Here is a 26,258-nt window from a genome sequence, read left to right on the forward strand (position 1 = left end):
AAATTGTTGTCTTGCTTCTGTAGTCTTATTGTTTCCTATTTAAATCAGTTGAAAAATTGCTGCCAGCTAATAAATTACCAGTTATTAAATATGGTATTTTCCCCTTCAATTGCTGGCTTATATGCACACACACACACCCCGTATCAATGCATTTTTTCCCTGTAGAGAGCTCTGCTAAAGTGTAAGGTAAATATAGGATCAAGTTTTCATTTAGGTCTGGCATAAAATGTATGCAGAATGTTATTTAATACATCATCTATATATAAACACTAAAATGAAATAGCATCTTTTCAGTTTTAGAATAATAAATAGCCATGATTGATTCACTGAATATTACAGGGCTTAATTTATCCGCTAAGAACCTCAGATTGCTACTGAGAAGTGTTAGCATAAAGAATAAAGCAATTGACTGTATCAATAACTAATATCAAGTTTTACAAAAAGTGGAAAAAAGACTGTTGAGGAAGGCCTTGATGGAAAATGAAAGCCATTAAATGCAAACCTCAATCTTTATGACCAATTAGTCAGATAAAATTTCCACATTATTTATTTAGCGCTGTAAGGTCTCAACCATTAATGGAGAGACATGAGAAAGTGATAGATGTTGGTTTGACTTTATAATGAATAATACAAACAGAACAGGTTTTGGGTTTTTAAACTGTCACCATATATTTCCCAGTGTATAGCACGCTTAGAGCTGCTTACCAGCTTTTGGTGCAATGTTTTGCTGAGTTAGGCTCCTTAAATTCCAATGAAGTAAGGATGCATGGTATTTTTGTCAGTGCATGAAATATATAGAAACCTAAGAAACACAGGAAACTTGTCTCATACTGAGTTAGGTGGCAGGTTCATAAAACTCCTTATTAGCTGTACCAGTGGTAAGGGACCTCTGGAATCTGGGCTAGCCTTGGCCCACCAGGATTCTAATTTTGTCCATGAGCTATTTTAGTGAAACTACACCTGTCTGTCAATCAGGTGACTCCCTTGATGTCAGGTGGTTCACTGGGCATGGTCAGTCCCTGCAGATGAGAGCATTTAACCCCTGTCCCTGTCAGCTGATGGGCAGTGAGATAAATCCTGCTTGGACACTGTCTCTCCCCCACTAGGAAACTTCAACAGCTGGAAAAGACCACACATCTGACAGTTTGCCTGTGTGGATCAAAAATATATGGGCAAAATGGTACCCAACCCTTGGTCTGCACTGACTGGCAATGATTCTCCATGGCTTCTGACAGGAGTCTTTCTTAGCCTGAGAATTTTTTTTGCTTGTAATGCATGTGCTTTGCCACCGAGTTATGGTTTTTCCTGCTCTCAGTTGCCATTAACGAAAACTCTGCTCACCATTCTAATCTTGTCTGCCTAATAACTGTTCTTCTTCTAAATGGGAACTTTTTAAAAGGAACTGGTACCCCTCCCCCAATGTAAATTGTATTTTTTTAATTCAGCTTTCTATTCAAATTGTACCTTTCTATTCAATGAATCAAGAAGCAGTTCTCAATAGATCACTCACTCATGAGCTATAGACTTAAACTTGCTAGTGCCAGGAAAAGGATTACCAATTCAGCTGCCAGTGTAGCATGCTGTGTCACACCATGGACAGTGAATATTATCAGAACCTAATATTTTATACAGAAGTTAGAATCTCTCAGCCTTATGACCGAGAATCGCAACACAGCACCTCATCGGATTAATCTGTTATCATTGTGGAAACTCTTTATTGTCTGCTGAACAACAATCCTACATCTAAATCAGTATTTGTTAACAAGTAGGAGAGTTTATATATCCCATATAAAGCAATGTTTGCTGATCTTCAGCTGAATTTTAACCATCTCTTCTTTAATAGAAACTGGTAACCTGATCACAGCCCCAGCTGCTCCAGAGCAAAACCAGGTTAGGTGGTGTGATACTGACTTTCGGCATACAAAATCTTGTCCAAAGGCATTGTCACAGTGATAAACCAATGACTTCTCATCTTTTAAAGCAATCGTGTGCATGTTCCAAATGGTCCTGGTAATATACCAGTGACAAGTGCAGGGATCATCTTCTAGCTGTATGCATGTTGTCTCTGCTTTCAAACGTTGCACTGAGCACACTTGTTGGCATGGTGCAGCAAACACGAGCCCATTTCTCCATGTGTTCTCTGTAAGTGGTGGTAACAGTTGAAGGCTGCTATTGATTCTGCAACATTCAGGATAACTAACATGCTTTATGTCCTTAATGACTAAAAGTGGTTAAATCTCTCTTCTTTCTGTTTGTTTCGGTTTTCAGGTTCTAACTCACAATTGTCCTACAGCATTACTTCTGGAGATAGCCAAAGCCAATTTAACATTGACAAAAATGGGATTCTAAGCATCAGGAAGCCTTTGGACCGTGAAAGCCAATCTTTCTACAGTCTTATTGTTCAGGTCCATGATATGGCTCCTCTTCCAGCCTCCAGATACACAAGCACAGCACAAGTATCTATCATTCTGCTAGACGTGAATGACAACCCTCCAAGTTTTATCTCTCCTAAGCTGACCTACATCCAAGAAAATACCCCTATTGACACCATTGTTTTCAAAGCCCAAGCAACAGACCCAGACAGTGGTCCAAACAGCTACATTGAGTACAATCTGCTAAATCCTTTGAGAAACAAATTCAGTATTGGTATGATTGATGGAGAAGTAAGGCTCACTGGAGAACTGGACAGAGAGACAGTTTCTAATTACACCTTGACTGTAGTTGCCATGGACAAAGGTCAGCCACCTCTTTCTTCATCTACTGATGTAGTTGTGATAGTCCTTGACATCAATGATAACAATCCCGTCTTTGCTCAACAATTATACAAAGTTGAGATTGCGGAAAATATTCTAACTGGGACAGACGTGGTTCAGGTGGTTGCTGCAGACGGAGACGAAGGTTCCAATGGGCAAGTTCGCTATTCCATCATCAGTGGAAATACTAACAATGTTTTCCGGATTGACTCCGTCACAGGGGTAATAACTGTAGCTAAACCTTTGGACCGAGAGAAGACACCTTCTTATGCATTAACAGTTCAGTCAGCTGATCGTGGAAGTAGCCCGCGGATTGATACCACTACAGTCAGCATTATTCTGAAGGATGTAAATGATTATATTCCTACATTTGAACTCTCTCCGTATTCTGTAAATGTCCCAGAAAACTTGGAAACGTTACCAAAGGTCATTCTCCAGGTTAGTATGTGTGAGAAAGTAATAAATAGTGCATAATAGGCAACACCTTCATAATCAGAGTAACCTGTTGTTGGATGTCAGCCGTCAATTTTGTATTACGCTGAACAGGCGCTTCAAGTTTTAAGTAGCTCCTTTCATGAGGAGAATGACTTCCACTTGCACAATGGGATTCCCCCCTGCTTTCCTCCTTGCACTTCCAACTATTCTGTTCCCCCAAAACTTGGGAGCATATTTGGGGTCAACGCAGGTAGGAGGACAAGGTGGGGAAGTCCTATTGCACAAGTAGAAGTTGCCTCATCTGAAAAAGTATTTGGTTTGATACTACCATATACAGTTAACTATATAATGGCTTGGTCTTGTTTGCATAATTCTAAGATAGCTTTAGCCCTTGATAGTGCATTAAACAGAAACTAAATAGCTTTTTTTAAATCTTGACCTCATTTTTTTTTTTTAAAAAAAAAGCTTCTCATTTTCACCCACTTTTCTTTATTCTCTCTCAATATTTTGCTTTGCAGTAATTTTTTGGTGTAGTTACTGAAGTGTTATTAAATCTTTTTTAAAAATATAGATGCATGTCTACCATTTGTTTTCTAAATAGCTACATTCAACCTTTTGTTGACAGCAGCAGCTGGCTGGGGGTGGGAATATAATTGGTATCTTTAAAGGAATAGTTAAGGGTATGCCGGATCTTTTCGTTGTTTTAATCAGTTTTAATAGATGTATCTGCTCCGTCAAGCACAAGGCCACTTTTCCTTCGATACATGAAAAATAATTGTGTGGCCAACAAAGGGACGTTGGGTAGGGATTTGCAGTTATATTGTGCTTCATTACTTCTATAGGTTGTAGCAAGGGATGATGATCAGGGCCCAAATAGCAAATTGACCTATCTTCTTATTGGTGGAAATGAAGATGGGGCCTTTACGCTCTCAGCCAATGGGGAGCTCCACCTTGTACAGAGCTTGGACCGAGAAAAAAAGGGGCAATATAACATGCTGATCACAGCGGCAGATTCAGGTAAGCCAAGTCAATTGCACAACCCTATTTAAGTACCAAGAGACATAGTCTTATATCTAAAGAAATGATGAAACGTAAAACTAAACATTCCTTACTGTTCAGGGGGATGGTGAATTACATAAATTGATAACACTCTTGTGATGGAATCCTGATTCCACTAAAGCCAGTTACAAACATTAAGGCTGCAATGCTATACCCTTACTTGGGACTAAGCCCCAGTAAACTTAATGGTACTTACGTCTGAGTAGACATGTATTAGATTTCACTGTAAAAGATCTATGCTCTCAAAATCTGGATTTAATATCTTGTTTTAACTTCCATGGTGCTTTTTTTATTGATTTGCTACCTCTGTCACCATCACTTAGTAGCTTCTCTGCCCGTGCAGGAACTGGTCATTTGTTTTTGTTTTTTCCCAAGGCTGGATCTATTTGCCAAACAACAGAAATGATGCAAGTTGAAATAAGATAGAGAAAAACTAAGTATAGAATGCTGCATTCCTGTAAGCACCGTGAAAGTTATCCTGTATTTTACTGGCAACTGCTATCAGTTACACGTTTTATGTCCTCTCTGTTAGAGGATTTTTCTTTCTAGCTTTTGCACTGGGGAGCCCAGGAGATAAAAGATGTGGTTGTCAATGGTGTGGTAGCTGTAGTTTTCTGGAGTGTGTACAAGGATAAAAACTGAAGCTTTTTGCTTCTGGCACATAAAGAAAGGGAAAGAGGAGTAGCAGCAAATGAGCCGCAGAACTGGAACATAGGAATCTGTGTTGTGCTGAGTAAGTCCATTGGTCCTTCTTGCTCATTATTGTCTAGTGACTCTCCAGGATTTAAGGCAGGAGTCCTTCCTAGTCTTACCTGGAAATGCCAGGAATTAAACCTAGAACTTTCTACATGAAAAACATATGTTCTACCATTGAGCTGCACTAGGGTGAATCGTTACAAACACAAAGATCTGGCTGTGTTGATAACTGGTCTCTTCCATCTTGTGGCAATTCCACACAGATATAAAAAATATTTACTATTTTACAGTGGCCAGGTGAATTTAGCCTCTTTCTGGAATAGAAATATATATAGCAGCAGCAGCATACTGTGTAAACAGAACTGCATCTAAGAAGCCAAGTTTCCAAATGGTTCCTCAAGCCTTTTGTGGCATTTAGCTGTGTTGATAGAAACCTCCTCCTGTGTCCCAAATGAAATGTACTGGCATGGTAAAAATCTAAGGTACCCCAGGACAGAGCTCTTAGAACTTTAATAGTTGTGTAGAAGAGGGCACTGAAGTTTACATAACAAGATACATCCACTTAAATGTTCTCTTCTACTGTTAAAAGTTGAAAAGCTCTGTCTTCATTTTCAAAATCTCCACATGGATCTCCATATATGTGGTTGTGTTTGGAGCAGACATCCCAATGGGTAGAGTGAGCTAATATGAGCTGATACTGGAAGGTGTTCATAGACATTTCCCAGTGATTGGTTTGGTTGACATTGTTTCCAGTTCACACACAAAAATACATAATACTCCAGTGAACCGAATCTTACTGAAATAAAAAAGAAGAAGCTATAAACCTTGTATCTGGAATTGTTTGAGGAGTTTTTTTTTGCCAAGTTTTTGACTTCCAGACTCATGAGGACAAAACAGACAAAGGGACTACCCTTGAGTAAGCAACTGTGTAAGCTACAGTGAGGACCCACATTTATTGTACATAGTAGCCCTTAAAAATATTTATTTAATGCCTTCTATGTGTCACTTCTATTTTTAAGCTTGTGTAATTCACACAGTTTTCAGCTGAGATAACACAGCAGAATTCCTTTGCAGCAAGCAAAGCCGAGTGTGCCAAAACCATGAAAAAGGGCAGCTTGTCAAAAACTAACACTCATCCATACAATCTCTGAAAATAAATCATGCAATAGATATTACCTCACGGACCTTGGTTTGGTTTTTATTACCGGGGTGGGTGGGGGGGAATGCTGGTTGGTTATTTTCAGAAATGTACTTCCTTACATAGAACCCAGATTTATAAGTTGTGTGTATGCTTTTCAAAAATAGAGCACCATATGAAGGGAAGGGCAAAGTCTTAGCTGCCTCATTATTTTCTTTCTCTGATTGCGCCTGTAATGTAGTAGTATACACATACTCCACACATGTACTGGAAACCTGGTGTGATGGCAGACATGGAAGCAAATGTATTTTGTGTCTCTAGGTAGACAGATGGATAGAAAAGGACAGGTAGAAATCCTTCAAGGCTCAAACTCTCCACCATCCTGACTCAATAAATAAGCAGCAGCAGTAACACCAATGTCCCAGCAAACATGCTACTTAACAAAATCTATATCATCCAAATGTCTGTCTACACCCACCCACAAGAATCTTATATGTCTTCATGTTTGCCATCACTGTAGGTTTATGTGGACAGTGGCTCCGTAGCTCTATCTAACCACACATTCTGCTTCTGTTATGGTAGACTTGCAGATATGATGCTACTGGGGTTGGCATGTTACATCATACTTGTTTGGTCTAGAAAAACTGAGGACCTCTGTGTACCAGGCTCCTTGATATGGAGGTCACTCCCTCACATTGATGATGGACTTCAGTTACGAACAGATTAGGTAGCTCTGTGTGAAGTGGGGAGAGCTTACATGGAACTTTGTAGGCACTGACTTTTAGCAAACTTCTACAAATCCACGAATCACAAACCATATCAATACAAAGAGAGTTTTTCCTGCATTCTTATCCCTCAATGGTTTCTAGGAGCAGCTGCCATTCCAGTGTGGCTTGTGTAAAAGGGCCCTTGCAGATCAGCTGCACACATAGCCACAACTACTGGCTGATTGCAGAATTATTTTTGGTGTTAACTATGAGATATGCTTTGTTGAATTCCTTTCTCTTCCTCCATTCTCTTTATCTTACTCATTTGTAAGCTAGACAATGCACTGCCTGCAGGTGTCCCTCAAGCATTCCAGCTGTTCTGCTTTGCAAAGGTATCCTTAGGTAATGGCTGCATGCCTTCTTGCTTTCAGAGATAGCATCCTCCCCACAATTCAATTAAGAGGATAACTGAAGAATTCAATCACATAGTGGCCACTATAGTATGTTCTTTTTGGAGCCTGGGTGATATATCTTACCATTTACAGGGGGTTGGACTCGATGGCCCTTGTGGTCTCTTCCAACTCTATGATTCTATTCTATTCTATTCTATTCTATTCTATTCTATTCTAGTTGATAAGTCAAGCCATCGTCTGGCACCCGAATTTATAAGCTATGCAAAATAGCAATCAAAATTAGGTAATGGACGTTTCTCTAGTGCCCCTCCCCTTCTCTCACCAACCTTCAGTTTTTACTTCTAGCTATCTATATTACTAAGCGCATATCCACACCATAAATGTAAGGCATAGGACTTCCCACAATAATCTTTGGGACTGTAGTTTCCCCTCTCAGTGCTACAAATCCCTAGCATCTTTAATAAACCACAGTACCCAGAATATTTGGGGGGAAGCCATATGTTTTAAATGTGTGCTGGATGTGCTTTAAAGGCCTAGTGTAAAACTGCCCTTTGTGTAACATTATTTGTTCCCATGGTATGGTCAGCTCAGGGTAGCTGCACAAAAAAGTCAGCCCACACCATGCTAATATGTTTGGAATGATAATGAGCCACCACCAGAACAGGCAGGCTACTGAGATGGTGGTTCATACGGCCTTTCATCTGAGGTCCTTAGCAGCACAAATATACTGTGAAATCCTATGAAGTTGGACACTCAGCCACAACTCTTATGTCAGTCCATAAAACATGGTGAAGAAGCAGTTTCCCATTGCTAGAGTCTCCTCTATCATAGTCTACAAAGGGAAGATGCAGTTATTAGATGTGAGTGTCTAGTAACATGGCATGCAACTATTTAAGTCAAGGGAAGAGAGAGATTTAATGAATATATAATTAATGGATTTGCCTTACCATTGAAAAACAGCACATTTTCCTTCTAAAGGTATTACTGTCTTTTCACAAAGTAAAATAAGTCAGTTTTATTATATTCAGATTTGAGTACCTCTACCTTTGTGTGTGTGAGAGAGAAAATGATGGGGGGGAAGAAGCTTTCCTTGAAATAAAACAAATAAATAATGCCACCATATGTTGAAAGCCAGAGATGAGCGAAATGGCAGTGTGCCACCCCAGAAAGCGGTAGCTTTTATCCTCACTTTTTCATCTTTGAACATTTTTCTGGAGAAATGTTGGCTTCCATCCTTGCTGTTATTAATTGCCTGACTATAGAGTAGCACATCTGGATCCTTACTAGCAGCCTTGGCTTGCCATCTGAGTGAACTATGGTTTTTCCTCCTTCTCCCCACCCCCCCTTCTGCCGCCCTGCACATTTATGAGGCAGAACGGCCTGTTACCTGAAGAACTTGCTCTGATTCAAACCTTAAAAGCCTGCACTTGCCAGATTAGTTGTTCCTTTCTTTCTTTGTTTCAAAGTGGAGTGGATCTTTGGTACCTTTACAGACTTATTGTTTGGTATTTCTCTTTGCCGCTGCAAAACCTAGCAAGAGTTTTCTTTCTTTCATGCTTCCTTCTATGCCTAGAGAAGGGTTACATTTGTAGCTGCCTCACTGGCATGCTTTTTTTCAGGCTTAAAATAAATCCAAACCATGCAGCTTCACAATCTTGATTTGTTACGCTTCTTTCCTCATAGTTAGCTCTGTTCCCTTAAGTGGTTTGGCAAATTACATATTTCAAGAAAGCTATTCTATTTTTCTTTGCCCCACTCCACCCCCATTGCATTCCGTGCTGTGGTCTTCAAGCCACTTATTGCCTTTTAAAGCGTTCTGTGTAAATTCTAATGTTTACATATTCCTACAGAATTATTTTGCTCTACATCATAGTCCTGTTTCTACTTTGTATCTCCTTCTAGCATCGCTAACAGAGTCACTATAGGAACATCTATGACCTTTGTTTCCAGCAGATAAAAGCAACATAGGAACTTGCCTTATATTAAGTCAGGCCTTTGGTCCATCGAGCTCAGTATTGTCTACACTGACTGGCAGCACCTCTCCAGGATTCCAGGCAGGGTACTTTCCCAGCTATACCTGGAAATGCCAGGGATTGAACCCAGAACCTTCTGCATGTCACTCAACTATGGCCTTCTCTCTCTCTGTAAGATATATTCCTTGCAGATATCTAACATGTATTATTATTCTTATTCCTATAAGGAGCTCAAGGTGGCATACAAGGTTCCCCCCTGTCCATGTTATCCTCACAACAACCCCATGAGGTTGGTTAGACTAAGAGGCATCAACAAGCCAAAGGTCACCCAATGAGCTTCATGGCTGAATGGAGATTTGAACCCTAGTCTGCCAAGTCCTAGGGATGTGGGTGGTGCTGTGGTCTAAACCACAGAGCCTAGGGCTTGCTGATCAGAAGGTCAGTGGTTCGAATCCTGCGACGGGGTGAGCTCCCGTTGCTTGGTCCCTGCTCCTGCCAACCTAGCAGTTCAAAAGCACATCAAAGTGCAAGTAGATAAATAGGTACCACTCTGGTGGGAAGGTATACGGCGTTTCCGTGCACTGCCCTGGTTCACCAGAAGCGGCTTAGTCATGCTGGCCACATGACCCGGAAGCTGTCTGTGGACAAACGCCGGCTCCCTCGGCCTATAGAGCGAGATGAGCGTCGCAACTCCAGAGTAGTCCGCGACTGTACCAAAAGGTCAGGGGTACCTTTACCTTTACTGCCAAGTCCTAGTCTGACACTCTAACCATTGTACTTTCCATTATGTCAACCTACCTCCTGCCACTTGGTTGGGGTGACATCTGTAGATGGGGGTCTGTTCTATACATGCAGGTTCTCAATAATGTGGAACCTTGATTGTGCATTCTCAGTGCTGTTTTATTTAACTCTAATAGCAGTTGCTGGTTGAGCAGCGTGGTGATGTGCAAAGCAAATTTCCCAACTTATACATTTTCTCAAAAATTTCCTAGCAACAGTGGTCTCGGACTGCTGATGAAACAGAATGCTACAACTTATAAATTGAAAGTCTGTGAGTTAATTCTTCAGCTCCAAGGCTACAGAAAACTTAATTGCTAGGATAAGACCAGTAAAACCTGAACATATGGCAAGGAATACTTATCCTGTTGGTTAATCTTCAAGAGTCAAACAGGGTGTTTTTAAAGCATAATTCAATAACAAAGAAAAGGCAGGCTTACTGTGGGTTATGCAGAAGTCATTAAGGGGCAAGACTGACTTAGTCAGTGGTTTCTTAAATAACCCGATTTCCTAGTCTTCCAACAGCAATAACTTTTCCAAAGAGTTAAGTGATTTTTATATATATTTAAAGTTTGGGTTTTCTTTTGTTTTTTAAATTGCAATGCAAAACCCACATTCCTGAAGCCCTATACTTAACAAGAGGATGTCATGCTTCACAGAATTTATGTGTATTCTTTTTGTGCCCACGGATCATAGGAAAGAGTATAGAAAAGCATGGTGAATCAAAAATCTGCACCAAGCTGAAACCATCCATGTAGGTTTCACATTCCACTTTGACTACAAATATGAATTATAGTCTCTACTTGACCTTCTAAATGCACTACACATATTTTTAGTATCACTTCAAAGTGCACATTGTCTTGACTTGATATTTTGAAAGGAGATATAACATCCAAAGTAAAATCATCTGGCTACGATCAGATACTGTGCAATATGGGTCATATCAACAATAATTTTCACATAGTTATCACTTCATAGATTTGGATGGCAGCTTTGCTGCATAGACAGATGATCTGCTAGCCTGTCCATTCCAAGCAAGAATTTCAAGCTCCCAACTTTCCAGGGATTTGTATTGCCCAATATTGTTTTGCTTTCCAGATTAAGGACATAGATAATTACGAGCCTGATCAAAGCCCTCACTGTTTACTTTTTGGATAATAGTCTGTTTTGAATTCTGATTTGCAGAATTGTAAAACAGCTCCTGTTTTCATTATGTAAAGTGTGATTTACACATAACTCTGCAGTTACATGTGGGCCACTTGAAAGTCAAGTATATGATGTGCAACATGTCAGGCAATTCATGTACAGAATGGCCACATGGATCTGGCAATCAGTATCCTAGTTACAGACTGTTCAAAGCACTTTGTTTCAAAACATTCAGATCATTACGGTCCTTAGCATATACTGACTCAGGCTGTGTTCAGACAGCACTTTATTCTGTTTTGCTGACTTTTCCTTACTTGATCATTTCTGCATTTTATGTGATCTTTCACACAGTGTAAAAGTCACCTCTGGGAATTTAGCAGAATGTTGTGGAAGTTCAGTGTTCATTTCCATGTCAATTGCTTCCAAGGGAAAAAAAATAAGTCTATAACCCCGTTATAACATAGAACCACAGGAGTTTTGCACTGTAATTTTCCCGCTCTTTTCATGGATCACATCATGCGCTAAAATTGGGGATGGTATTCGTGCATATGGTCCTTTCCCACCATTTTCAGAACTGAACACGAAACAGAAGCATGCATGCGCACAGGGAGTGGTAAAATGTCCAAAGATGTCTGCTGCTGTGTCACATCATGTTCACTGGTGTGAGGAAAACTTAGCACAACAAGGCAGTATATTGATCAAAAAGCCACAGTTCCATGACAAAACAGGTGATGCAGTGTAAAAAGAATGCTTGAAATCAGGACAGGATGGTTAACATTGTAGCCAGGAAAACAATGCAATAATACCCACCCATAGTTTGCACATGTCACTAAGGAAAACCATTGCTTAGCATGAACAAGCCAGTGTGCAGCTTTCTGAAGAGGGGGGCATGGCTGCTGACTTCTTCCTTAGTTCTCCTTCTGTCATGATATCCACTGCTAAGCCATGGTTTGACATTGTTCAAACCTGGGCTTGTGGTTTGTCTCCTCCAGATAAATCACAAAGGGTAAGAAGAAACCTTTGTTTACCTTGGTTACATCTCATGGTTTGTCCCAAGCAAGACAGATCATACCTACAGTAAGAACAAATCATAGCTTATTTCCCAGCAGCACAAGAGCAGGAAGACTGGGGGAGGAAAATCCATCCCCTTTCCCTTCTGCCAGGAAAAGTATCCTGTTAGTGAAATTCCATTCATAGGAACTTAGGAAATTAAGGTCCATGCCATTCTGGTGTTATTCATCACACTTTTGTTTATTTAATTGTATTAAGATGTCAATCCAGTTAAGTTGCATTAAATTATCCATGTTCTGTCCCCATCACTCTCCTGTTTTAGTATTTGTTTTAAAAGAGGATAGATATATTTGCTTATTTGCCATTTCAATGTGTTGCGGTTAAAATAGAGTGAATTCTAAACAATGAAGAAATCATTTGCTATTTTATTACCAATTTAAAATCATAACAATGTACAGTATACATGACTTTGCCTGGAATGTAATACATTTTGGAAGATTGGCTTCCCTGCTGAGAGAGAACCTGGTTTATTCCATGGAAAAGTTCAAACTTTCTAATAGCACATGACATCTGCTCAGAGGCCCCATTCAGTGAGCATTTGATTCCAGCTTTGCTGCAAAGCAACAGGTTTCAGTGGAAAAGGAATTCCAAGCCTGTCAACTTGCTTTTGTATATCAGGATAATGATATAATTAATTTACATGGGGCTTCATACAGTTGCATTCATCTGCAGCTTAAATGATATCCAACAAAAAATTGCAATCATAATTCTCTATTTTATTTGTGCATTTTTGGAGTAGCAGATGCCTGCACAGTTTGTCATTAGTTTTCTGGGATTTCATTTTAGTCTTTAGAACTGCCACTTTGATTCTGAAGGGAGTAATATCTTCATTATTTCCAAAAAAACCACAAACCACCCATCAATCTAAATACTTTTACATGGATGTAAGCTTCACTGAAGAAAAAAAAAGATTCAGATCCAAGTAAAAGTTTTTATGGTTGAGGAAGATATCTGTACGTAGGGTTCACCATTAATATTGCTGGCCTGAAAACGACGACTGCAATCATAGGCACACTTACTCGACAGAGAACCCCGTTCAATTCTGTGTAACTTATTTTTGCATGAACATTAAGGATCATCAGGGCATGCCAGCAAGATCTGTGTGAGTTAGACATCCTGGTACCTTCCAGATAAGATTAAGAAGAGCCCAACTAGTTCACCATCTTGTCCTCATAATCGCCATCCAGATGCCTGAAGGAAGCCCAAGCACCAGAGCCCTTTCCCTTCCTATGGTTTCCAGCAACTGGCATTCAGAAGCATTCCATTGTGCAGGCAGAGCATAGCCATCATAGCCACTAATATAGCCTTTGTCCCTCGATATTGGACTACAGTTCCCATCATCCCCAGCCAGACTCATCAGTGGTCAGGAGATATAGTCCAAGGACATCAGTGGTCAGGAGATATAGTCCAAGGACACCAGGTTACCTGCCACTTTTGATCAGACTAAGAGTGAGTGAGCTTTGAGCACTAGAAAGCTGCTTTTTTTTTATTATGCTGAGCTGGAGGACCTGCTGTACAGTGTTGCCAGTTTTCACAGATTCCAAACTTCCACATTTGTAATTTAAAGATGGGTTTTTTAATGGGCAATTTTCTGCTCAGGGGCAGAAAACACTTTTGGCATCATGGCACCACAGGAGCAGTATTTTTTTAATTGACAAATTTCAAGGTGACAAAAAACAACAACAATTATTTGGGGGTCAAATGTGGCCCGTGGGCAATGGGATAGCCACCCTTGGCTTATATATTGACTTTTTTTTTGTAAGTGCTGGTTTTCTAAAATATTTCCAGAAAACAAAGGAGGCAAGAGACATGCTTACCTGAACCTTGCTCCCCGTGACCTTGAAACTTTGTTTTTCTGTCCACTGAAATTTCAAGCAGGGGTTTTCAGCCATTTTCAGAATATGCATTGAGGTATATGTGCCGGGTGAGCTATCATCATTCAGGGAAGCATTCTACATATACTTAAATGCACTCGCTATATTGTTATGTATGTTCCAGGGTGATGAACTAGTCTGTGCAGAGGTTGTCTGAGAGCAGGAGTCCTCTGTCAGCTGGCAGACACGCATCTGGACAGCAGATCCTTTGTGTAGCAGGCATGGAAGGAGTTAAGCCTTCCCTCTTGCCCCCTGTTGCTTCTCTTCCCCGAATAGTCACAGCCATACTTAGCTTTTCTCTAACAAAAAGTGGCAGTCCAGATTTTGTTACACCTATTGGCATGCTCTTGTTCACTTTAGTGGCACTCACTGGATGACCAATTTCAGTCATCAAATTCATCCGGTTCACTGCAGGTCAGTGTTTGTGTATTGTTCTCATTTCTCTTTGCAAGCAGCAAACCCTTTACTTGATAATACAAGATTCAAAGCTTTTCCTGTGTGACTTCATACTCTGAGAGTTCCAGAGGACCTTCTTTAAAAACAAAAGTGACCTTGCTCTTTGCATGGATTTGACTTTCTAGCTCTGTGAACTGTGACATGTTCATGTGTGAGATAATAAATGAAGAGTGGCATATCCAGTATTAGTATTGCAACTTGGGTAACCTCTAGCATTTCAAATATCTTTTTCCCCCTAGGAAGTCCTGCCCTTACTGGTACTGGAACTATTGCTGTCAAAGTAGATGATGTCAATGATAACGTCCCCAAATTTGCCTTCAATATGTATTCCAAAACCATTCCGGAGGACGCACCCACAGGGACAGACGTTTTGCTTGTAAACGCCTCTGATTCCGATGCATCAGTGAATGCTATCATAAGGTATGTTGCTTTTGTGGTGCTTCCGATGCTGTTTAATTTAGGTCCTGTTTCCTTTTCATGCTTTGGGAAAAAAGGAGAAATGAGCATATTGGGTTTTGTCTTGCATTGTTCACAAATACAACATGTTTCAGGGCTGGCCCAAGACTTTTTGCTGCTTGAGATGAAACAGAAAAAAATGCCCTTTCTTTAAGTGTGCAAAGTACCCAAAGCCAGTTAATCTACTTTAGTATCTGAGACAAAAATGTCAATAAAATTATAATTAATTATAATTCACGGCACCAAAAATACGTTGCCTGAGGCAGCCATTTTATGGCCGCCTGGATTGGTTTGTGAGAACAACAACAACAACAATAATAAATTATTTATACCGCGGCCAGAGCCAGTAAAATTATAATAAAAACATAATGGGGGGGGGAGAGAAACCAATTTAAAATACAGGTTAAAAATACAATTTAAAAAGCAGCCTCATTTTAATAATAGCCCATGGATCAAAACCATAAGGGGGGGGATGAATGAGATGAAATAGCTCTGTATTTAAGCCACTTGACTTAGGTGGGCTGAAAAAACACTGGGTCGTATCCAATAATGACTTTGCCACAAGAGTGTTTAGAAGCTGATCCCTAACTTTTCATGTAGTAAAAAGCGTTCGAATTGCTGGCCAATCTATTTCTCTTGCTCTTACTGAGCCAGTTCCGACAAAGTTCAGAATAAAAAGGAAGAATCTGTGTGTGGCAATTGAACTGATTTCTTTGCGCCACTCAGCTTCTGAAAAGTCATCATTCGCTGGATTGGCTTTATGGCAAAATGGCTTGCACATTTCTACTGACACCTCCAGGTTTTACCAGAAAATCCTATTGCTGACTATATGCAAGAAAAAATTGAGAGGTTAAGTGGCAGCGACAGCCTGAGCAATTTGCACAGAGGAGTGATGCGTTCCTAATGGAATGCAGAGAGATTCATGTTTGTTGCCAATCATCACTACCTGCCACTCAAGAAACCAGAATAGACCCTTTCTCAAGTGGTTTCAGTGAGTATAAATATTGGTTTATTGTTGTATAAAAGGCACGAACTGAGCTAAATGACTCACTACACTTTTTCTTTTCTTTGGAAATTCAAATTAGCTTTTTTTCAATAAGCAAAATATAAATCATAACTGTTTGTAGATATTAAAGTACAAGAGAAATAAGAACTTTAAAATATCAAAACACTGTAATTTTCTTCCCTTTTTTTGAACTCTGCCACCCTTGCCATCTGCCAGGTGTGCTTGATAAGCATCCAATAAAATTAATAAAATATGACATAATAATGCTTTTCATTACATGTCATTTTTTCCCATGGAAATTTAAATTTTTTGAGAAGTCTTATAACCATGTAGAAATGGCATCGCAAAATAGAGGTGGCTGTTACTTTCACTTCCTAGGATTATAAAGGGATTCACTGTACAATCCTATTTTATTATTCTTACCCTGTGGTCCTAAAAACACAGAAGGTGGATATCAACTTTATGCTGATTTGTCGTAATGCAGTTTTACAATTCTGTGCAACAAAACTTTTTTAAAAGGCCCAGATGCACAGTACATATACACCAGAAACTGTGCATTCAGTATTGTTGGCCCAATTTTATGGAACTTCCAGCTGAGGTCAGACACGCCCCCTCCCTGTTGAAATTCTGCTGCCTTCTGAAGGCCTTTTTAAAAATTGCAGCAGGCATTTCAATTGACTTCAGATTTGATAATTTTAATTGATTTTTGTACACCACTTAGTCCAGTTGTAATTGAGTGGTATATCACTTGTCAAAATTAAATTAAAATACAATAAAAATTGTGGAAACTTGAAAAGAGTTGATATATTACTATGGGGGAAATGGAATCAGGATTGCAGCCTTGGTGTGTAAGCTTTTTTAAAAAAACAAACAAACAACAACAACCAACCTCCTATTAGCTTTTGAAAATATGCTCCAATTCAGAATGAAACTATACATGGATTAAATGAATTATAAACCATGAGATGCACAACCCAGAAAAGTTTTCACGGGTCATTAAAAAAGCCAAACCCATCAATAGGAGATTTAAGCAGGAAGCTTATGAAGATGGTGAACAGCGTGGGTGTAGCCAGGATTTATGTTGGGGAGGAGCAGGCTTCATGTTGAGGGAGGAAGAACCTCAGTTAGTTAAGTATTTCTATTGATTTACCTGATTTAGGGGGCAGCTGTCCCCCTGCCGCCGCCGCCCCCCATTACACCCATTGTGCACTGACTGGATATATTATTTTCAGTAGTATTCAGCCAGATATACCTTTGAAACTCCCAATGCAGCAGGAGAAGAGGTAGTTGTTGTATAGTCCATCTTCTTCTTTGTGTATTGCATTATAAACCTCAAGCCCTGGCCAGTTGAATGAGGTTGAGAAAACAGCGGACAAGAGGACCAAGGCATCAGAAGCCACAGCTGCCATATCTCCTATCACCATGGGGTAGTTAATGACAGATGACTGTTCTTCAGCTTCAAAGCAGGCAAACCTAAGGGAAAGTCATTCAATGAATGTGCAGTGACCACATTTTAGAGGCTGAAGGGATTTTGACGCTTTAGCACTGCAGACTACCTTTTACCAAGTAGTCACAGAAAGACGATGAGTAGTTCATAGTAGTACTTTACAGAAGTGTCCTATTTTACAGAAGATAGTTCCTCTTAAAGAGAAAGGGCCATAAAGAAGGAAAGAATAAGAGCCTTGATAGTTTTCAACGGGAGTAAAGCAGTTATTACTGTTGCATTCCAGTTGCAATTGATTCAGTTCTGTGTGACAGATTATCTACTTCGAAGGACTCTGTCAAGTGGGCATGAAATTGACCGAATGTACAACTGTCTTTCCGTGAGTCAAAACACATGGGATGTTATTCACCCTGGAAGTTATCACAATCAAGATCACCTTAGGAGCTGCAACAAGGCTTAAAATGTAATGCAGCAGCAAGTAGCCCTATCCTCATCCTAAATCAGAATCCCCACATTTTGAAAGCCAAGGAATAGTTTGATAGCAGAATACTTCTGTCAGTCCTAGATGTGATACTCATCTGAAAATTGCCTCTTGGGACTCGGTGATGTGGAAAGTTTCTCTCCGTCTCTCTCCCTCCTCTCTCTCTATAAACAAATAGCACTTCATTATGCGGTCATGACTTTTCTATTAAATAATAACTGAGCAATTATTTTGCTACCTAGGGCATTTTCCAAGGATAAATAGCTGGTTATGACCAATTGCTATATTCACTCCATCTGTCTATAGGCAGTATCTCAGGCATTTGATTGAAAACTGCAAATAAAATATTTCTAACTATTTATCATAACATCAGGCTTCTGAATAATTCAAAAACGGTGTTGTTGCTGCTTCAGTTGGGGATATCTCTGTGGAAGAACTCATTTTGTATATGTGCAACATTAGTGTCCTTTTTGTGTTACTTGTGCAAAGGGGTAAAACACACTATGGGGTGGCCCAAGGCACTATTTGATCCCTATACTATTTAACTTCTGTGTGAAGCTTTTTAAACCCTGTGGGTGGGTGGTTTCCATGTCCAGGAGACAGGACAATTTATCTGTTCTGGATGGGGTTGCTTACCCTCAGAAGGAAAAGATGAATAGTCTAGAGGTGCTTTGTCACTTGAAGCAGGGCTTTGTCAGTGGTGGCACCCTAGATTACGGAGCTTTTTCTTACGGAGGCTTATCTGATCATGGCACTAACAGGGTTTCATATGGTAAATCAAGACCATTAAGCAGCAACTATTTGTTGTTTTTATGTCCATATTCAGCTCTGTCATTTTGTCACTGCTGGAGCTGTGATTACCGTATTTTTTGCCCTATAGGACGCACTGTCCCATAAGGCGCACCTAGTTTTTTTGGGGGGAAATAAAGAAAAAAAATTATTTTCCCCCCCAGGCTTCCCCCGACCCCAGCCCCCAGAACAGGCAACTCTCCGCAAGCCATGGGAGCCCAGCACCGGGCTCCCGCGCCTTGCGGAGAGCTGTGTGAAGTCTGGGCACGTTGAGCTCAGCGCACCCAGCCTTCGGCATGCAGGCAACTCTCCGCAAGCCATGGGGAGATCTGCGCGAAGCCTGGAGAGCGAGAGGGGTCAGTGCACACCGACCCCTCTCACTCTCCAGGCTTCAGCGAAAGCCTGCATTCGCCCCATAGGACGCACACACATTTCCTCTTCATTTTTGGAGGGGAAAAAGTGCGTCCTATGGGGCGAAAAATACAGTATATTGTTTTGACTTTGCTTTTGTACGTTCGTTTTATATTGATGTTAATCTGCCTTGTAAATCCTTTTGGCTGAAAGAGAATAATATAAATATTTTAAATAAATATAAATACTTTGATTCCCTGCCTGTAGAATTTACAGTTTGTCAACATATAAAGCAGCATATTTCATACTAAAATGGGTATGAAAAACGTCTCTCCCTCCTTGTAATTTTTGCAGCTATAGTCTCAGTGGTGGAAACTCACAGTTCACAATCAACCCTTCAACCGGGCAGATCATCACAAGTGCTCTGTTGGATAGAGAGGCTAAGGAGAACTACACTTTGATCGTCGTGGCCAAGGATGGTGGTTTCCCAAAGGCTCTTTCCAGTTCTACAAGTGTCCTTGTCACAGTTGCAGATGTCAATGACAATCCTCCCAAATTTCAGCACCACCCTTATGTCACTCATATTCCCTCACCAACAAGTTCAGGTAAGCTGATAACAGCAACATGATACCAACCTTACAGTTTTTATAGCACAGAAAGAATCCAAGATAACAAGAGGGGAAGAGACTTTTAAATCTCACTGACCACTGAGATTTTGTTATTGTTGTCTATAGTTCATTAGGGTTTTCACTAGCGCTGCACTAATTTTTTGGAGGAATACACTTTTCATACAAAATATGTTAACTAAATCCTGTCCTAAATACAGTGGTACCTCGGTTTAAGAACAGCCCTGTTTACGAACTATTCGGTATATGAACTCCGCAAAACCAGAAGTAGTGTCTCAGTTTGCAAACTTTACCTTGGTTTATGAACAGAAGCCGAACGGTGGAAGGGCTCCGGTGGCGGGAGGCCTCATTAGGGAAAGTATGCCTCAATTTAAGAAAGACTTTGGTTTAAGAATGGACTTCTGGAATGGATTAAGTTCGTAAACCAAAGTACCACTATACCTGTTCACCTGCTTCACCTGCTGCCTGGCTCAACAGTTGCTTCAATATTTTTTTTGTCAATTATTATCTTTCCTACTTGCTTCTGGCCAGCTGAGGATCCTGAACTCCATGTGATCCTATAGACATGGTGTCAAGCATTCTATGGTCATGGTGTCATAGGATCCATCACAGTTGGGTATGTGGAAATCTGACCAAAGGAAAATGCATCCCTTGCATTGTCCTCAATCTGAATTAACAGAGAAAGAACGAACACAACAACCCACTGCGGAGGCAACTGGTCTAGCACCCTACTGCTAGACATGACCAGTGCATTATGACAAGACAAGCACCCATTACCACTCATGAGATCCCAGCACAGTAGCAAGTTTTGGTATCATAACCTGTTGTATGAACTACTAAATTTCAAAATGTTGCTTTCCATGCTGCATTGCTTTCAGTGAGATTTAAATCCGCTTTGGCATCCCTGTCTGCATAAATATGCTATTGGTCAAGGATGCCTATAACATCCTAAATACCTCCTAAGTATGAACAATACATCTGCTAGTGGTTGTAATTTATTTATTTTTAAGTTTTATTTACAGTCTTTGTATATTGTCCAATAACTTAACATTCTCTGGTTATGAACAGTTGCATGAGTATTAATGTTCCATTTCACAGGATTAATTACCTTATTTTTGTCTTCCTTTGCAGGTACATTTGTATTTGCGGTGACAGTTACAGATGCTGATGCAGGACCTAATGCTGAGCTTCACTATTCCCTGTCGGGGAAGAATTCTGAAAAATTCCACATTGATCCATCACGAGGAGCGATTATGGCTGCCGAACGACTGTCTGGCACTTCTGAAATGACATTTTCTGTTAATGTGAAAGATGGTGGCTCGTTGCCAAAGACAGATTCTACAACTGTGACTGTAAGATTTGTAAATAGAGCAGATTTTCCTCGAGTTCAGGCTGAACAGCACACTTTCACATTTCCTGAAAATCAAGCAGTTGGCACTTTTGTCACTTCAGTTTCTGGATTGTCATCGAGAGGCGACTCTTTGTCTTATTACATTGCTAGCGGTAATCTTGGCAACACCTTTCAGATCGACCAACTAACAGGACAGGTCACCATCAGCCAACCCTTAGACTATGAAGCAATACAGAAATACGTCATCTGGATTGAGGCGAGAGATATGGGCTTTCCGCCATTTTCTTCTTACGTAAAATTGGAAATGACAGTGATAGACATAAACGATAATGCACCACTATTTGAACGAGATCCTTTAATTTCTGAAGTACTAGAAAACCTCTCACCTTCTAAAATAATTACTGTAACTGCTGTGGACAAGGACAGTGGCTCTAATGGACAGTTAAATTATGAAATTGTCAGTGGCAATAAGGAGAACAGCTTCAGTATCCATCGTACCAATGGGGAAGTCAGAAGTGTCCGACCTTTAGATAGGGAGAATGTGGCCCATTATACACTTACTATCAAAGCTTCAGACAGAGGTGTACCTGTTCAGAGTACCACCGTCCGGGTGCTTATTAATGTGTTGGATGAAAATGATAATGCACCCAAATTTTCTCAGATATTCAGCGCTCTTGTACCTGAAAATGCACCTTTGGGTTACACTGTAACACGAGTCACAACATCAGATGAAGATATTGGAGCAAATGCTGTCAGTAAATATTCAATAAGGGATACAAGTATACCCTTTGTCATAAATCCCAATACAGGAGATATAACAATCAGCAGACTTCTGAATAGGGAAGATACAGATCGCTACAGAATCCGAGTTTCAGCACATGACTCTGGGTGGACGGTAAGCACAGATGTGACCATATTTGTAACAGACATCAATGACAATTCCCCACGATTTACAAAACCATCCTATTACTTGGATTGCCCTGAGCATAATGAAGTTGGGTCACGAGTCATCCAGATATCTGCAACAGATCCAGATGAAGGATCCAACGGGCAAGTCTTCTACTTCATCAAATCTCAGTCAGAGTTTTTCCGAATTAATGCTTCTACGGGAGAGATTTTCAATAAGCAGCCTTTAAAGTTCCAAAACTCCAGTGGCCCCAGTAATGTCAATCTAAACAGGCACAGTTTCATCGTTACCTCCTCAGATCGAGGCAGCCCCCCCTTGCTGAGCGAAACAACAGTCACAATCAACATCGTGGATAGCAATGACAACGCACCCCAGTTTCTCTTCAGTCAATATTTTACACCTGTCACTAAAAACGTAGCTGTTGGTACCAAACTAATTAAGGTAACTGCCATTGATGCGAAAGACTTTGGTCTAAATTCAGAAGTGCAATACATTCTCTCAAATGACAACCTAACAGGTAAATTTGAACTGGACAGTAACACAGGCTGGATTTCAGTAGCATCGCCACTGAGGAATGATATGAATAAAAACTTTCTAATCAAAGTAAAAGCAAAGGACAAAGGTAACCCTCCTCTCTCATCAGAAGTGTCTGTGCAAATAGTTGTAACAGAGGAAAACTATCACACGCCAGAGTTCTCTCAAAGCCATATAAGTATAACTGTCCCCGAGAGTAATGCTGTTGGAACTATTCTCAGGACTGTGTCGGCAAGGGACAAAGATACAGCTATGAATGGACTTATCAAATACAACATTTCTTCTGGAAATGAGGCTGGGAAGTTTGCAATTAACGCATCTACTGGTGAATTAAGGCTTGCCAAACCCCTTGATTATGAGCTTTGCCAAAAACATGAGATTACTGTGAGTGCTGCAGATGGCGGATGGGTTGCTAGAACAGGCTACTGTAGCATTACCATAGATGTTATTGATGTGAATGATAATTCTCCAGCTTTTAGCCCAGAAGAGTATTTTCCGAGTGTTTTAGAAAATGCCCCTAGTGGAACAACTGTCATTCGTCTCTCTGCAACTGATGCTGATTCCGGATCTAATGCTGTAATTGCATATGCGGTTCAGTCTTCAGACAGTGATCTGTTTGTTATTGATCCTAATACTGGAATCATCACCACCCAAGGCTTTTTAGATTATGAAACAAAGCAGAGCTACCATCTCACCATAAAGGCCTTTAACGTTCCCGATGAAGAAAGGTGCAGCTTTGCGAATGTCAACATCCATTTAAAAGGAGCAAACGAGTATGTTCCACGATTCGTGTCCAAGCTTTACTATTTTGAGGTTTCCGAAGCAGCTTCTAAAGGCACCATTGTGGGAGAAGTCTTTGCAAGCGACCGCGATATGGGAACTGACGGAGAAGTCCACTATCTGATCTTCGGCAATAGCAGAAAAAAGGGTTTCCAGATTGATGACAGCAGCGGGCAGATTTATGTCACAGGACCTCTCGACAGGGAAAAGGAAGAACGGATCTCTCTGAAAGTGCTTGCAAAAAATGCCGGGAGCATTCGTGGAGCAGATATTGATGAAGTGGTTGTGAATATCACGATATTAGATGCCAACGACCCCCCTGTTTTCAGCTTCATGGTATACAACGTACAAATCAGTGAAGGCGTTCCTGTTGGGACCCACGTGACATTTGTAAGTGCCTTCGACTCTGACTCACTGCCAAGCTGGAACAGGTTTTCTTATTTTATTGGCAATGGAAACAACAACGGTGCCTTTTCTATTAACCCGCAGACAGGACAGGTTACGGTGACTGCAGAACTGGATAGAGAAACTTTACCAGTGTACAACCTATCTGTGTTAGCCATTGACTCAGGATCACCGTCAGCAACAGGAAGTGCCTCTTTATTGGTGGCTTTGGAAGATATCAATGACAATGGACCCACCCTTTCCACCACAGAGGGAGAGATAATGGAAAATAGTCGGGCAGGGACACTTGTGTTGAATCTTCAGTCGTCCGATCCTGATCTTCCTCCAAATCAAGGCCCCTTTTCTTATTACTTGCTTAGTACTGGCACAGGAACCAGTTATTTCAGTCTCAGCACTGCTGGAGTTCTGACCACAACTAGAGAGATTGACAGAGAACAAATTTGTAATTTCTACTTGTCAGTGATTACAAGAGACTCAGGCATTCCTCAGATGTCTTCCACAGGAACCGTGCACGTAAAGGTAATAGATCAAAATGATAACCCATCACAACCCAGAACAGTAGAGATCTTTGTCCATTATTTTGGCAACCTGTTCCCTGGTGGAACATTAGGCAATGTAAAACCTCAGGATCCAGATATTTTAGACAGTTTCCAGTGCTCTCTTACATCGGGAGTTACAAGCCTCTTCCATATTCCAGCAGGCACTTGTGATTTAAATTCCCTGGCAAGGTCTACCGATGGGACATTTGATCTCACAGTCCTGAGCAATGATGGGCTACACAACTCAGTCACTAGCAGTATCCGAGTTTTCTTTTCAGGATTCAGTAACGCCACACTTGATAACAGCATTCTCCTTCGTCTCAGTGTGCAATCCGTGAGAGAATTTTTGACCAACCACTACCTTCATTTTCTGCGAATTGCCAATTCACAGTTAACCGGATTAGGGACTGCTGTGCAACTCTATGGGGCTTATCAGGAGAGCAATCGGACTTTCTTGATGGCAGCTGTGAAACGGAACAGCTATCAGTATGTGAATCCAGGTGGTGTGACTACCTTCTTTGAAAGCATCAAAGAAATCCTTTTCCGTCAAAGCGGAGTTCGAATAGAGTCTGTGGATCATGACTCGTGTTTACAAAATCCTTGTCAAAATGGCGGCAGCTGCTTGAAAAAACTGGGTGTGAGCCCTAAGCTACAGAGCCACGAGAGTATCCCAGTCATTGTTGTGGCAAATGAACCTCTCCGGCCTTTTACATGTAGGTGTATGCCAGGATATGATGGCACACTGTGTGAAACAGACATAGATGAATGTCTCCCATCACCTTGCCACAATGGAGGGACTTGCCACAACCTGGTGGGTGGATTCTCTTGCAGTTGTCCCAGTGGTTTTACTGGAATGGCCTGTGAGAGAGATCTCAACGAGTGCCTCTCGGGCCCTTGTAAAAATGGTGCTCTCTGCCAGAACTTCCCAGGAAGCTTCAACTGTGTCTGCAAAACTGGATATACAGGTATTTTTTTTCTTCTACGTGTGTGATTGTACTGAATGCAACACAGAGATGAACTAATGGTATTACCTATGAAGGAGCATTTAATCATAGGCGTTCTTGCTGGCAATTCAAACCCAGATGTATGATTCATTTAGCGCATGTGTATTCTGCATTTTTCCATCATGGAACTCAAGGTGGCTTATGTGGGGCTTCCAGTCGCCCCCCCCCCCAATCCCTACAGGAACTGATCAGATCTGGATCTGCTTTGCTTCCATAAGGTGATCACACTGTGTGTCTTCAGTTAACTCACGCCCCAAGTTTATCATCCCATCATCTGCTGTTTGTGAAAACAAGGATCCCACTTGCACCATGCATTCAAAACATTATTATACCACTTTAAACAGTCATGGCATCCTCCACCAAAGAAGCATGGGAACTGTTTTCCCAGAATTCTTTGGGGGAAGCCATGACTATTAAATTGGTATAATAGTGCTTTAAATGTACATGTGGAAGTAGCCTAGGTCTAAAATTAAACAGTGGAATTTTTTTTAATGCTTTTTGACAGAAATTAGCCAAGCATCAAAGCTTGCATGGTTCTATCCTACTTATCTTCCAGATAGAGCCTTGTGTAAAAATCATAATCAGGATTTTCAGCCTTTCTATTAAACATATCAGTTAGATATAGAGTGATGCCTCTTAGCTTTCTGCCAGGAAAGTATCGAGAGCCATCAAATGCATCTCCATTTAAATAGCATATGTGGCAACTGACACATGTTCACTGTTAGAGCCGCCTTGACATAATAGACACTGATGGGATCTTTCTATGTATGCTCCATCAGTGTAGCCTGCTGAGCCTCAGGTCACAAGTAATTATTCGTAATTGAATGGCTGTTCTAATTAACCTAATGATCTGAGATTGTGTTTTGCAGTGAATCATCACATCAAATTATTTGGCCAGCAGCGTAGCAGAACAATTCCATGCCACAATTGCGGGTAACCTTTTAAGTCATTAGCATCAGAGGTTAAATAGGCATGTACTTGCCAGCTCACTGGGACACCTCAGCAGAACACTCATTTTCACAATAGCACACAATGCAGTCACATCAGTCCTGTAGCTTGTAATTGGGGTTAATGAAACTACAGTGAT

The 26,258-nt window shown here is 40.7% G+C and overlaps 1 protein-coding gene across 1 annotated transcript in view; it reads left to right on the forward strand.

The window, feature by feature from the left end:
- FAT4 (FAT atypical cadherin 4) overlaps positions 1–26,258 on the forward strand; it is a 138,870-nt gene that overhangs the window by 82,405 nt on the left and 30,207 nt on the right. The window contains exons 5-9 of the mRNA XM_082236843.1: positions 2,269–3,191; positions 4,031–4,205; positions 14,738–14,918; positions 19,380–19,630; positions 20,783–25,132. Coding sequence (XP_082092969.1) covers positions 2,269–3,191; positions 4,031–4,205; positions 14,738–14,918; positions 19,380–19,630; positions 20,783–25,132 — 5,880 coding nt within the window. The remainder of the gene's footprint in view (positions 1–2,268; positions 3,192–4,030; positions 4,206–14,737; positions 14,919–19,379; positions 19,631–20,782; positions 25,133–26,258) is intronic.

The sequence above is a fragment of the Podarcis vaucheri genome (assembly GCF_965113315.1).
Source record: "Podarcis vaucheri genome assembly, chromosome: 9".
In the NCBI taxonomy this organism is placed as follows: Eukaryota; Metazoa; Chordata; class Lepidosauria; order Squamata; family Lacertidae; genus Podarcis; species Podarcis vaucheri.